Below are 15,944 nucleotides of genomic sequence, written 5' to 3' on the forward strand. Positions count from 1 at the left end.
CCGTCTTTGGTTAGCCTATTGAGTCTATCAAAGCCTATATGACCTAAACGTAAATGCCATAGATATGTTTCATTATCATCATCGATCTTTTGCTTTTTGTGGTTTCTAGGTTTAGCTACTTTAAAAAGTTCGTTATGTAAGGCAAATGGTGTTTCTGGTCTAAGAAAATAAAGCCCCTGTTCCATGGATGCAACACAAATCTGAATGTCATTTCGAGAAATGGTGGAACCAGAACTCCAAAAATCTAATTTGTATTGTTGCAATTGTAAGCATGAAACAGAAACCAAGTTTCTACTGAAATTTGGAATGTATAAGTCATTGTCTAATTCCAAAATTCTGTTTTGAAACTTGAGTTTGGCTTTTCCTCTAGCTCTAACCGAAACCATTTCGCCATTACCAACTTTAAGTTTCAACTCTCCGGATTTCAAATAATTCCAATTCTCAAGCAATTGCAATGAACAACTTACATGGTTTGTAGACCCAGAATCAAGAATCTAAATGGATTTATCATTCTCTAACACACATGATTCGAAGACTAAAGCATTACTGCTTATTCGTTTGTTAATTGTTGTTCTTGCTGGTTCATTTTGTTGTGAAGTATAACTTGAGGAAGTGGAATCACTTTCTCTTATCTTCTAAACTAAGCTTGAAGTAGTAGGATTTATGGAGTTATGAACTTTTTCCTCTTCAGAGTGAACAATTCCCAGCTTACCTGCTTTCTGGAATTTAAAGTCCATCATGAGCATATGTGAAGTATTACTCTGACAAGGAGTTTATAACTTCAAGTTCAATTGCTAAGATATTAACTAGGAGTGGAATGGGAAGAGGGTTATAGACACTACAACACATCAATAAAACAGAAGTAAGGTTTTGGTTCAAAATTCATACACAAGTTCAGAAAATAACAAATAATCACATATGTTATAAAAATACTAAATCTAACATAGTTTATTTTCCAAGGTTTCCAACATAATGAAATACAGTGTCCCGGTAGGCGAGAGTCAAAGATAACATTAGTTGAATAGAGTTGTCAGCTCATCTAAAATAAGACCATTTTAGCAACCTTTTATTCGATCAAAATGAGAATCCAACGTTGTCCCGGTAGGCGAGAGTCAAGGTTATTCTCGAAGGAGATCAAGCTCGAAGGAGATCATCCTTTGCTTACTATTCGCCAGATAGAAGCTATAGATTCCATGTTTATGCTAGTGCTCCCACTCAATTGCACTACCGTGTTCCCAAAATGTACGTATCACCCTGACCTAAAAGTAGGCTTAACTAACAAATCAAAGAACACGAATAGCCTTTCAAGATTGAGCCTAATCATAACAGGATTAAGAACATTTGATCTAGGATCAACTTGGCAATATTTACTTGAATAGATTTTACGGTAAGTTTAATTAAATCTAAGTCAAAGTTCAATATCGGTCCCTTCCGATGCATACTCCATGCATCCAACCTGAGCTTTACTTTAACCAATGTTCTGGAAAGAACATAACATTTCTCCAAATGCAAGTAAACTCTTGTTGTAGATTATCATATCAGTAAAACCCTGTGTCTGATAAATCTAGGAAACTTTATTCACATAGTCATGTTTACTTTCCAATGTGATGACAGCACAATAAACATGATCAAGTATGTGAAAAGGGTTTAAGATGAATTTATAAATCAAATAGACAAGCAATTGATAATGTGAACTAAAACATACACAAATGAATGAAAAATACTTCTGTTTCTTTATTGATGTTGAATAAAATAGATTACATTGAAATGGAGTTTTATTTAGGGCTTAAAACCTAACATCTCTGACATTGGAGGAAGTATAGAGTACTTTGATGTCCAAAGAGTTGAAAAAGAAACAAGAACTAAAGGAGGATAACTTTGCAGATGGCCTACTGGTATCTCAAGGAAGATATGATCAAAGAGAGAACAAGAACCATGGAAGTTTGAACAAAGGAAAGTCTCAATCAAAATACAAGAAAAGGTGTTACATCTGTCATAAGACTTCTCATCTGAAAAAGGACTGTCTAGAACTTAAGAAAGAAGATCACAAAAGGTATGGAAGTGCAGACGTGGCTTTGGAAAATGGATATGAAATGCTAATGTAATGGTGGTGACCAAAGGTTCTGTGAAAACTAACTGGGTGATTGATTCTGGATGTTCATTTCACATTTGTCCAAATAAAGAACAATTTCTTGATTACAAGGAAATCAATGCACGAACTGTGAGACTTGGGGATAACAGATCGTGCTCAATAGTTGGCATTGGATCAGTTCAATTACAATTAGCAGAAGGAACCATTATGAAAATCCATCAGGTGAGACATGTTCCAAACATTAAAAGAAATTTTATTCCTGTAGCAATATTAGACAAAGAAGGGTGCTCTATCAGGGTTGAAGGTGGATCTCTCAAGGTCCTAAAGGGGTCAATAGTGATAATGAAAGGGTCTGTGATCAAGGGAGTTTATGTACTGCAAGGGGTTACCTCAAGCAACCTGGTTTCAGTTGCCTCAAAGGAGATAACAAATTCAATCTCTCTATGGCATAGAAGGTTGGGACATGTCAGCTTGAAAGGTCTGGAAGTATTAAATAAGAAACGGGTGCTGGGAAAAGATGCCATAAAAGATTTGGACTTTTGTGAACAATGCATACTGGAAATATCCACAAAGGTCAAGTTTGGCACTAGAAAACACACAACAAAAGGCAGTCTGGACTATGTGCACTCAGATTTTTGGGGAGCTTCCAGGATTGTATCTCGAGGTGGAGCAAGGTACTTTCTCAATATCGTTGATAATTATTCAAGATATGTTTGGGTATCTATTTAAAACATAAGCATGAATCTTTAAACAAGTTTAAAGAATGGAAACCACTGGTAGAAACTCAAACAAGAAAGAAAGTTAACAGACTTAGGACTGATAATGGCCTTGAGTACTGTTCTGAGTTGTTTAGTTCTTTTTGCAAGCAAAGTGGCATTGCTAGACACAAAACAATGCCAAGAAACTCCCAACAAAATGGTCTGGATGAAAGACTAAGCAGAACCATCTTGGAGAGAGTAAGATGCATGCTAATTTACTTTTGCGTGCCAAAGAACTTTTGGGTTGAAGCTGTGGTGACTGTCTGTTATTTAATTAACATGTGTCCCTTAGCTACAATCCAATCCAACACACCAGTGGAAATGTGGTCAGGACATCCAGCAAACTATGGAAATCTCAAGACATTTGGCTGCATAGCCTATGCTCATGTCAGGCAAGGGAAACTTGATCCCAGGGCAAATAAATGCATTTTTTTAGGGTACCCTGAGGGTGTGAAAGGGTTCAAGCTGTAGTTCATAGAGGCTGGGAATCAAGACAGATACATAATTAGCAGGGATGTTGTTTTTGAAGAAGACAAGGTGCATAAGGATGTCATGACCACACCAACAAACCATACCCGTGACAAATCTGAGGATGATTTGGAGTTTAAGGTGGAGCCTGCTGGAAAATCTAAAGAAGAAAATCAGACATTGCATCAAGCACCAGTAACACATGAAGGTATTTTTGATGAGGAAAGTGAAGATGAACAGCAAGAGGCAATTGAAACCAGTCCTGCAAACACTTAGGGGTACCAACTGACCAGAGATAGACAAAAAAGACAAACCATGAGCTCGTGAGAGGTTTGGGTTTGCTGACATTATACATTATGCTCTCTACATTGAGCAGTGTAATAATGAACACCGAACTTATGTGAAGCAATGAGGTCAGTTGATAGACACAAGTGGAATGCTGCAATGGATTATGAGATTTTAACTCTCAAGGAAAATAAGACCTGGATACTGATTAAGAAACTACTAGGACAAAGAGTAATTGGGTGCAAATGGGTATCAAGCACAAGGATTCTATTTTAGAGGGTGAAAAAGGCAGGTATAAGGCTAGGTTGGTGGAAAAATGGTATACACAGAGAGAGGGGGTTGATTACACTGAAATATTCTCTCATGTGGTGAAACATGCCTCAATAAGATTAATCTTGACCATGACAATTTATGACTTAGAACTTGAACAGATGAATTTCAAGACAACCTTTTTACATGGAGAACTGTAGGAACAAATTTCGATGCAACAACCAGAGGGTTATGTTGAAAGGGGAATGGATGATAGAGTGTGTTTGCTTAAAAGGTCATCATATGGCCTCAAACAGTCATCTAGACAATGGTAGAAACGGTTTGATGATTTCATACACAAAGCAGGGTTCAAGAGGAGTGTTTATGATAGTTGTGTCTATGTAAAGTCATCAAAGACTAGGGCTACTGTCTACCTATTTCTATATGTAGATGACATGCTAATTGTTAGCAAGGATACTCAAGAGATTAGTCAAGTTAAGAAGATGCTTAGTGGGGAATTTGAAATGAAGGATCTAGGCCTTGCTAAAAAGATCCTTGGCATGGAGATACTCAGAGATGGGAGGTCTAAAACTTTGAAGCTATCTCAAACTGACTACATCTCTAAAGTATTGAGCAATTTTGGTTTTTCTAATGCTTAGCCAGTTAGCACACCCATTGCTCAACACTTAAAATTCTCTAGCAAACAGTTTCTCTCCACTGAACAAGAAGCAAAAGAAATGGAAAGAATTCCCTACACTAATTTGGTTGGAAGCATCATGTACATTATGGTGTGTACTAGGCCCGATTTGAGTCATGTTGTTAGCACTATGAACAGATATATAGGGAACACAGGCATGGCACATTGGAAGGTTGTTAAGTGGCTAATGAGGTATCTCAAAGGTACAATTGATGTTGGCTTATTATATAGCCCTGATGGAAATGAACCAGATGTTAATGGCATTGTCGACTCTGACTATGCTGGTGATATTGACACATGAAGATCTCAATCAGGCTGGGTTTTTATAGTCAACAACTATACTGTAAGTTGGAAAGCTAATCTTCAGACCATAGTGGCACTCTCAAAAACTGAGGCAAAGTATATCTTTATAATAGAGGCAGTTAAAGACGCCATTTTGCTCAAAGGAATCACTAGAGAATTGGGTATAAATCAAACAACCATCATGATATAGTGGGACAGTCAAAGTGCTTTGCACTTAAGCAAAAATCAGACATATTGAGGTGAGATTACATTTCATCAGTGATGTTCTAGCTGAAAGGAAGGTCAAATTGGTGAAAGTGTCAACTGAAGAGAGCCTCAGACATGCTAACTAAAGCCCTTCCAACTGCAAAATTCAGACATTGTCTGAATCTTCTCAGGATTACAAATGAATCATAGTAATCCTTATCAGTGTCAGTAATCTAGTTTAATGTTCTCTTTTTATGTCTATTGTCTATGATTTGTACTAGTTTTAACAGAATTCCAACCAAGGTGGAGATTGTTAGTTATGGTCAGTTATTCTGGTAAACCCCTTCTTGACAGTTAATTCGGTTAGTGACTAATTAGACACCTAAGACAAAGCTATAAATAACTTTGTATTATTCATTGTAACTAGATTTTGGTAATGACCCCAAAACTGTAAATATCTCTACTGTTATATTCAATAAAACGAGCTATATTGCTCAAGATATAATTTAACTTTCGGTTCAATCATGGTTTGTAGTGTTCTTGGATCAATGTTGTTGATTGCATAGGAATCTATCATTCCTTACAGAATATTTATTGAACTAAAAATATTTTTTATTTTTCTTTAATTTTTTTATTCATGTGTGTAGTACTAATATATTTTATTTTTAAAAAACTAATAAAATATATATATAAAAAATTAATATTTAATGATACTCTACTAGTTACAAAAGCACATGGTGTTACCATACTCAGTTTAGATAACGACGAAGGTTTGAGAGAAGTTTCTAATGAAGAAAAACATTGGGGGTTGTGGAGTAAGCTTTCCTCAATTTACATGAAGAAGTCATTGGAAAAGAAATTGTATCTAAAAAAAAAGATAAAACACACTCAAAATGGATACAAATAAGGATTTGAGAAAATATCTTGGTGACTTTAACAAGATCATTCTTAATATGTACAATATTGGAGTAGAACATGAAGAATAAGATATTATCTTGTTAAGTTCACTGCTAAAGACTTAGGAGCATTTTGTTGATACAATGTTCAAATGGGCAAGAAACCTTAATCATGTCTAAGGTGAAGGCTGCATTAAGTTCTAAAGAGATTCAAAAGAGGATTGATGATACGCCTGATGACAATGGTGATGGACTGTTTGTAAGAGGAAGAGTACCAAGGGATACAAAGGTCACAAGAATAATATCAATAGAAATCACAGATCAAGATCAAAATTTATAGGCTTTATTATGAATAAATGTTACTGTTGCAAAAAAGAGAGATAATTCAAAGATGAGTGCTTGAATTTGAAGGCCAAACTCAGTAGAGAAAACAACAACAAAGGAAGAGATAGAGGTAAAGATTACCTGTAGATGGTTATGAAACTGATGATGTTTTAGGGGTTTCAAATATGGATTCACTGTAAAAATGGTTGTTCAATTTTGGATGCTCGTTCCATATGTGTCCTAATAAGGACCTATTATGTGATCTTGAGGGAAAACTAAGTGGTATAGTTATTATTAGTAATAACAAGGCATATATGATTCAGGAAGTTGGTTCAGTGATCTTCAAGTTGCATGATGGAGTCAAAGAAAAAGTACTTAATGTTAAGTATGTACCTAATTTTATGAGAAATATATTTTAAATTTGAGTTCTAGCTGAGAAGGGTTATGCAAAATTGATGAAAATTCTCTTAAAGTTGTGAAAGGTTCTTTAGTTGTTATGAAAGGATAATTAACAAATTGTTTGTTCTTCTTAAAAGGTGAAATTGTAATAAGTGATGTGAATGCAGTTACGTGTAAGCAAGACTCACATGAAACAAAGCTATGCCTCTTGAGGCTAAGAGAGGGCTTAAAGAACTCGAGAAATAAGGAATTTTAAGAAGAAACTTAAATAGAGGATTGGGATTGTATGAAGAGTGCATCTATGGTAAGAGCTATAAATTGAAATTTAGTAATGGTATGCACACAACAAAGGAGCAATTGCGGTATATCTATTCAAATCTATGGGGACCTTCAAAGGTCTCAACTCTAGGAGGTGTAGATTATGTTAGTGTTATTATTTTGTGACAGTGTTTGTTCTGTTCAATGTCTAGTCGTATCTGGGTTTTTAGTCTGTTATATCTGCACTAACGTTTGTTTACGAGAGTCTCATTTAAGTTTTAGTTAGTGCCAGCTGGACTTATTTTGTGGATATATATATAGTCAGTTTCTGTTAGTAAAGTGGTTATCCATTAAATTGTTCAGACAGTTATTTCGGGTTGTTTTGTGTAGAGAGAGTCGTATCTTGTTTCTTGTTGTTGAAATTACAGGTCAGATCTTGGAGCTTGAGAGTGTTCATCAATGGCGGAATGATCTGAATCTGGAATTGCTGAGTTCAAACTGAAGGGAGTTCAGTGTCATCTTCATCATCAGATCTGAAGGGATTTCAGATTGAAGACATGTTGAAGAAGAGCTCAGTTGCTGCACAAGGGATTGTGCGTTAACAATCAATGTTCTTGATTGTCGTTGGTAATTCATTACTAATTGCTGTTAAGGTTGTATTTGATTCCTTTAGAGAGAATTGGAAATTGTAATATGAACCTTTGAGAATTAGTGGATGAACTTACCCTGGTTCGGGGAACCCAAGCACTAGTCGGCTGAGATGTGTTCTCAGTGCAGATGAAGCTTGTAAATTGATGTGTGATTTACAGCTTGACTTTTAATTCATGTTCATAATTCATATCTTGAAATCAATCAATCTAAAGATAGACAACTTGGTAATTTGAATCATTAAAATCTACTAGTTGCACTTTCAATTGGTATCAGAGCTTGAAATTTTATAAAAATTTGTGTTAGATCCTACTCCTGTATGATTCTTGATCGTTGATTCTTGAGTCAACCTTAACGATCAATTCTGTCGCAACTAACCTCCTCTGAGTTCTCTCTCAAAGAACTACAGAACATTTGTGTGTCTGTTTACCACTTCTGTGTGCAGGATGGAAATGTTTAGAGAAGGAGGCTCCACCTCGAGACCTCCGATGCTGGAAGGAGCCAATTATCCATACTGGAAAACTAAGATGCGTGCTTTCTTGAGAGCTGTAGATGAAAGAGTTTGGATGTCCATAGAGGAAGGGTGGTGGAAACCAACGATGATGGAGAATGAAATTGTTATACCCAAACCCATGAGTCAATGGACCACTGTTGAAATGGAAAGAGCGAATTTCAACTCAAAGGCTCTTCATGCCTTGTTTAATGCCGTCTCCACTAACCAGTTGAAGGTTATAGCCAATTGTGAAATTGCTAAGGAAGCATGGGAGAAGCTAAAGATTAAGAACGAGGGAACTGATGCTGTCAAGAAATCAAGGCTGCGTGCCTTGGCAAAGGCTTTCGAAAATCTTACCATGGAGGAGGATGAGTCTGTGGCTGAATTCCATGCAAAACTTTGTGACATCTCTAATGAATCATATGCTCTGGGGAAAACTTACTCTAACTCGAAACTGGTTCGAAAGGTGCTTGGTGTCCTCCCCAGAAGATTCATGTCCAAAGTTACCTCTATCGAAGAAATGAGAAACATTGAGGAACTCGATCTTGACGAACTCATCGGGTCTTTGCAAAACTATGAGCTATCACTGTCTAGGTGGAAGAAAACCAAGAAACAAAAGGAGGTGGTGAAAGAAAAGTCAGATGCTGGCATTGCACTTATTCACCAAGAAAACAAGAAACTTGTTCTCGAATATTTGAATGGCATTACAGATGAAACGGTTGCCTTGTTAACAAGAAACTATGCAAAATTCTTGAAAAAGAACTACAGGAAAAATTCACCAGCTGACAAAGAAAATCTTCTCAAGAGAAACAAAGGAGTAAATTTCAAACCAGGACAAGCCTCAACTGATCAAAAGGGCCGAGGAATTAAGTGCAGAGAATGTGATGGATATGGTCACATTCAGGCTGAGTGCGCCAACACACTAAAAAAGAAAAAGGCCCTTGCAGCAACTTGGAGTGATAGTGATGAGGAAAAGAACTCCACAGCCAGTGAAGGATCAGATGAGGAAAAGCAGGTACTGGCATTCATGGTCCAAAGCTGTAATCCAGTTGAGTCTGAAGATGATGCAGTCTTCACCTCATCAGAAGCAGATAACACAGGTCGTCAACATGCTTATGAAGAAATGTTTGCACAATGGGAGTACATGACTAAACAGATTCGTGCCCTAAAGAACTCCCTAGAGCAAGTGGAGACTGAAAAAGGAAAGTTAGAAGACACTGTCAAAAATCTCAACCGACTTCTTGATGCAAAGGAGAATGAGATCTACAAACTCACAGCTGATCTAATCCGAACCAAGCAAGCTTTACAGTTCATTCCCCCAGGCACTCCTGCTATCAATCAAACCCTACAGCTTCAGAAGCCCTATGGTGATCGAACTTCATTAGGATATAAGTGCTGGGAATTATTTTACCAGGATCTTAGATCTACTCACAAGTATGTTTATTAACATCCTAAATATGAACTTTCTAAAACGATAATATAAACACATATAAAGTTAAGAAAACCTTACATTGATGCAGCGGAATAAATGTCTCCTTCCACTCAGATCTCTAACCCTTGATTCCTTTCTGTAGCAGAGTATAATCAAGATCTGAGCCCGAATCTCCTTCTTCTTCAAGCTTTGATCCTTCACAGTCTTCCAATCTATGATTGAGTTACTGCTTGCTGTGTGTGGGCACTTACTCTTTCACTAGGGTCACGAAAAAGATGAAGGGAAAAGAGAGAGAGGTATTTCGGCCAAGGATAGAAAGTGGGGAAGGCTCAGTTTTTCTGAAGAGAGAAAATTCTGTCAGAAAGCTAATGAAAGCATTGTGTTATGTGACTGAGCCATCACTTTCTATTTATAGGCAACTACTAGGTTTAGGTTAGGATTTATTTGGCATTAAAATAATGAAAATATTAATTTGAAAAAGATATTTAAGTGGCCAGCCATATGGTGTTATTGGGCCTCACTTAATTTTGCAATTTTATCAAATTTTATCTTTATTTTCTCAAAAACGCCAATTTTCCAATTCTAACCTTTTAAATGCCAAAACTAATTATTTAATAACTAAAATAGATTATTAAATAATATTGTCATTCAATTTAATTATTAATTAGACATATAAAGTCCATTAATAAATAAATAAACCTAGAAAACTCTTTTCTTTACAATTTCACCCCTGCTTAGTGAAAATTCATAAAAATTAGACATAGTCTAACTTTAGAATTATAATTGATCAATCACGAATCAATTAATGAGTCTTACAAGCAGAATGTTCTCAACTAGAATGGGGACCATGGATCTATATGCTGAGCTTCCAATAAGTGAACCAAATTTACCAAGTAAATTCCTACTTATTAATTCTTCGTTGAATCCACTCTTAGAACTTAGAATTGCACTCTCAGACTTATATAGAGCATATTGTATGTTCCACGATATCAATATACTATCTCATTTAACCATTGTTATAATCTTATTGTGATTTAAAGATCCTCTATATAGATGATTTACATCGAGATGGGATTTCTTTACCGTTCTCACCCCTCAATGTATTTTGCCCCTTAAAACACTTAGCTACCTGTAAATGGTGTTTAGTGATCTAATAATTAGTCAGTTAAACAAGAGCTCATCCATTTACTTCTATTTGCTAAGCTCGAAGGGAATCATCACTTGACTTCTATACACCAGTAGAAGCTATAGATTCCATATTTATGTTCACCACTCCCACTCAATCATACTATCATGTTCCCAAAATATACGTATCACCCTGACCCGAAAGTAGGCTTAACTAATAAATCTAAGAACATGAATAGCACTCCTGAGTTGAGCCTAAGCATATCAGGATTTAGATTCTTTTAATCTTAAGATCAACTACTGATATTGACTTGGAAAGATATGTATAACGGTAAGTTTGTAATATCTTAACTTAGTTGCAATATCGGTCCAGTCCAATGTATACTCCATACATTCGAAACTAGTATACTTTACTAATGTCCTGGAAAGAACATAACACTTACTCCAAGTGTAAGTACACATCATCGCTGATTATCACATTAGTGTAAATCCAATAACACTGATGAAACAGGGACCAAAACTTTTGATTCATATGATCACAATCACATTCCACTGTGTTGACGATACTGTAATTGTGAATAAACATATGATCTGGATTTAACTGATTTTGTGTGTATGAATGTAATAAACATATTAAACATATTAAACATATTAAACCATTAGCATGTAAAATTCATGCAAACATCAATCACTTCTAATTTCTTATATTGATAACTAATCAGATTGTAAAGAGTTTTATTTAGGGCTTAAAACCCAACAATAAGATGCTATATAAACAAGGGAATGACCTGTCTGTTGAGCATTCCTCACCCTCCAATGTCAATTCATCAAAGAAGGAAGATGGGTCACCTGACACCTCAATCACCATTAACGAATCTGACTCATCTGAGAGGAGACAGGTTCCAACTGGACCCATCAAACTCAAGTTTGAAGGAAGGAGGACTGATGCTGACAACCTTCTACAGAATGACAATTTCATTCCTACATGTCATTTTTGTAATAGGAGAGATCACATTCGACCTAAGTGTTACAAATTGCAGAACTACTTGAAAGCAATGATCAATCGACCAAATAGTTTCCCTCCACCAAATAAGTCACATGGACGCAAACCTCATCGAGAATGGAAAATAAAGTCCAAACCAAATCCTGATGTTGGTCTGGTTGCGAAGCTATCTCTGTCTGCCTTGGTTGAAGGTCAGTGGTACTTCGACAGTGGATGTTCGCGTCACATGACTGGAAATAAGAAATTGCTAATTAACTTCAAAGATGAAAAAGGGGGATCTGTCACTTTTGGGGATGGTAACAAAGGGCAGATTGCTGGGAGAGGTGATGTGAATGTGAATGGAGCAGCTCAGCTGACTAATGTCCTATATGTGAGAGGACTCAAAGCAAATCTCATCAGCATCGGCCAATTGTGTGACGATAATCTCTCTGTAAGTTTCACTAAAACTCAATGTTTAGTTTCATCTGATGGGTGTGTTGTCTTAACAGGAAACAGAACTGTAGACCAGTGCTATGCTGTATGCAATACCATAGTGTGCAACAAGACCTTCTTGGACAAACCTGACTTATGGCACTACAGGCTGGGACACTTGAACTACAGAGATCTCCAAAGATTGGTGAAGCTTCAAGCTGTAAGGGGAATTCCTGACATGAAAGTTTCCAAGGAGAGAGTATGTGGTCCATGTCAGCTTGGAAAATAGCATAAGGCATCTCATCCCACAATTAATAGACTTCTCACCTCTCGTGTGTTGGAACTAATGCATGTTGACTTAATGGGGCCAATGCAGAATGAAAGTATCAGTGGGAAAAGATATGTAATGGTCTTGGTGGATGACTACTCTCGGTTTACCTGGGTTGAATTTCTTAGAGACAAGTCTGACACATTTGGATCATTCTCTGCCTTGATACTGAGATTGCAAACTGAGAAAGACTCCAAAGTTGGAAAAGTCTTTAGACTGAGAAGTGACCATGGAAAAGAGTTCGAAAATTCCATATTCTCAGAGTTCTGTAATGGCATGGGAATTCATCACGAGTTTTCAGCTCCAAAAACTCCTCAGCAGAATGGAGTTGTTGAGCGAAAAAACAGAACTCTACAAGAAATGGCTCGGGTCATGATGCAGGCCAAAGATATTTCAAAACGATTTTGGGCTGAAGGTGTCAATAGTGCCTGCTACGTGTGCAATAGAGTTCATCTTCGCACTGGTACCTCTCAAATTGCCTATGAGCTATGGAAAGGAAGACCTCCTAACGTGAGCCACATGCACATTTTCGGATGTACGTGTTATGTCCTGAACGATCGGGATCACTTGACCAAGTTTGATCCCAAGAGTGATGAAGGAACATTTCTGGGGTACTCCACCAACAGTCGGGCTTACAGAGTATTTAACAAAAGGACTCTCTCTGTAGTCGAATCAATGAATGTGAAATTTGATGATTTAGAAGGACATGAAGAAGTGTGGATCGAAGATGATTCTCCTGTTCTCTCAGGCTCTAGACCAGTCCTCACTAGACAGCCTCAAGTGTACCCTGACACTCCTACAGAGTCTCTAAATATAGCACCAGGCGTATCAGGTGACAATCAAGCAAGTGCCAGTGATCCAGGAAGAGGAAATGAGAATGATAGTGCCCTGACTAAAGAACCCCAACAAGCCAAAGTACATAAAAACGGACCCCCATCCTGGATTGAGAAAGCTCATCCTCAGGCCATTGTCATAGGAAATCCGAATGATACCATGGTCACTAGACGTAAACTGCAGAATTTGTTAGCCTTTGCCTGCTATCTGTCACAGATTGAGCCCAAAAGTGTTCGAGATGCGTTGTTAGATGAGTTCTGGTTGGCTGCCATGCAGGATGAAATGGGAAATTTTAAGAGACTTGGTGTATGGATAATGGTCCCTCGACCAGATAGTGCGAATGTTATAGGGACAAAATGGCTGTTTAAAAACAAGTCTGATGAATTTGGGACAGTGACTCGAAATAAAGCACGACTTGTGGCTCAAGGATATAGTCAGGTCGAAGGCATCGACTTTGATGAAATGTTTGCACCCGTGGCTCGATTAGAATCCATTCGTCTACTTCTTATCATTGCATGCTTTCTGAAGATCAAACTCTTCCAAATGGACGTCAAGAGTGCGTTTCTCAATGGGGTAATTCAAGAGGAAGTCTATGTCAAACAACCACAGGGGTTTGAAGATCCACATCATCCACACCATGTGTACAAGCTCAATAAAGCCTTATATGGACCGAAACAGGCCCCACGTGCGTGGTATGATAGACTCACCTCATTTCTCATCTCTCATGGCTTCACTCGAGGTACTGGAGATAGCACTCTATTCATTAAACATATTGACAAAGGAATTTTTGTTGCCCAAATATATGTTGATGACATCATTTTTGGCTCAACTTGTGATAGTGAAGTCCAAACATTTGTCACTTTAATGACTAATGAGTTTGAAATGAGTTTAATAGGTGACCTTACTTTCTTTCTAGGACTCCAAATAAAACAACTAGATCATGGCACATTCATTTCACAGTCTAAATATGTCAAGTCTATGTTAGATAAGTTTGGATTCTCTCAGGTCAAGCATGCGCACACACCAATAGGCACCACGTCCAAATTGTCACGAGATGAGTCTGGTGACCCTGTAGACCCCACTCTATACAGAAGTATGATAGGTGGCTTACTGTATCTCACAGCGAGTCGTCCTGATATATCCTTGAGTGTAGGTTTATGTGCCAGGTATCAAGCTAATTCTAAACAGTCTCATCTCTCTGCAGTCAAAAGAATTTTCAAATATCTAGCTGGGACAGTTAACTATGGTCTTTGGTATAGTTGTGACACGAATACCTCTTTGGTAGGATATAGTGACTCTGATTGGGCAGGGTGTATAGATGATAGGAAAAGCACTTCAGGGGGTTGCTTTTACATTGGGAATAACCTAGTCTCGTGGTATAGCAAAAAACAGCAGTCCATCTCCCTTTCCACTGCAGAAGCAGAATATATTGCAGCGGGCAGCTGCTGCACTCAATTGATATGGCTGAATAAAATGCTTACTGATTATGGATATCCTCAACACACACTGACCATCTTTTGTGACAGTACAAGCGCCATAAACATCTCTAAAAACCCTGTGCAGCACTCTCGGACCAAACACATCGACATCAGGTACCACTTTATCCGAGAACTAGTTGAGTCAAATATGCTGTCAATATCTCATGTGCCCACAACGAATCAATTAGCAGATCTGTTCACTAAAGCTTTAGATACTCAAACTTTTACTCATTTAAGAACATGTATTGGTCTCTGTACAATCTAAACTGTTCTTAGTGTCATCTGATCAATCAATTTTGCCTACGAGTATGCGTGTATGTCACAGTTCTTCAGCAATGGGTTCTTCTGTCCTTCCCCATCTACTATATGCTACGTTGATTAATACTACACTTGAATCTTCCCCAGTCAAAAAGGCTACCTCTTCCAGATGCAATGGGAAGAGCTCTCGTACACCTTATTCTAATAAGTAATATGCTCCTTCTCTATTAGTTCTTGGTACTCAAAGAGGACGGCTACATCTCTGGAAGAGAGTGAAAGCCATGTCTGGGTACTAAAGCAAAAGCCAGAGTGATATAAAAAAAAAGGTGTAGTGCTCTCATGAGTATCATTGTCGCTGGGGAAGGGGAATGATCTGTTGCTCAAGATGTGCAGTACGTGTGTACTCAGAAACACTATTCATTAATCAGTTGATACCATTTTTTTCTTAAAATTTGAGTATCTCTAAGTTTGTTTTATTTTTTTTTTGTTTTGTCTAAGTGTGGGCTAAATACAAATATTGTTGGTATATTTGTCACATTTCTGGTTTCTTTGATACACTCATTGCCTGATGACGTTGGTTTGTTTCGTTTAGTGTGCCGTATGATGTGGTAGCAAATATTCAATTTGGGCGCGTACGTTTTCCTTGGCAAAAATCAAATTTTAAAAAACATCATCATCATTTTTTTGCCTGGTCAGTTGTGTCAGGGTGCCTATACTTAAGGCCTACGGAAAGTGATCAGTCTCACTTCTTCACTTTCCTCTCAGAAACCCTAAGCTCTGCATCATTCAAATTTTTTCCTCTCTATCATGGAGAATATCACACCCATTGCAGTAACCCCTGTTGCTATGGTTGTTCCATCCGTGGCGTCGACTGGGGATCCTACAGTGGCTCCTACAGTCGAGTCTGCAATGCCTAATCCCTGTCGTGACATTGTCCTCTACCAGTCGGAGGTTGGTGGTTCTGCACATTCCCCAAGTTTAGTGTCGACCCCGTCTCCCCCCTCACCTCAGGTCAGTCA

General features: G+C 37.6%; 1 protein-coding gene across 1 annotated transcript; it reads left to right on the forward strand.

Annotated features, from left to right (window-relative positions):
• The first annotated feature begins 6,106 nt into the window (after positions 1-6,106).
• On the forward strand, positions 6,107-9,478 carry LOC115703916 (uncharacterized). The gene is made up of 4 exons (XM_061106255.1): positions 6,107-6,223; positions 6,582-6,643; positions 8,009-9,423; positions 9,471-9,478. The coding sequence occupies exons 1-4, from the start codon at positions 6,107-6,109 to the stop codon at positions 9,476-9,478; spliced, it is 1,602 nt and encodes a 533-aa protein (XP_060962238.1).
• The last annotated feature ends 6,466 nt before the right edge of the window (positions 9,479-15,944 follow it).

This window comes from Cannabis sativa, chromosome X (assembly GCF_029168945.1).
Source record: "Cannabis sativa cultivar Pink pepper isolate KNU-18-1 chromosome X, ASM2916894v1, whole genome shotgun sequence".
Classification (NCBI taxonomy): domain Eukaryota; kingdom Viridiplantae; phylum Streptophyta; class Magnoliopsida; order Rosales; family Cannabaceae; genus Cannabis; species Cannabis sativa.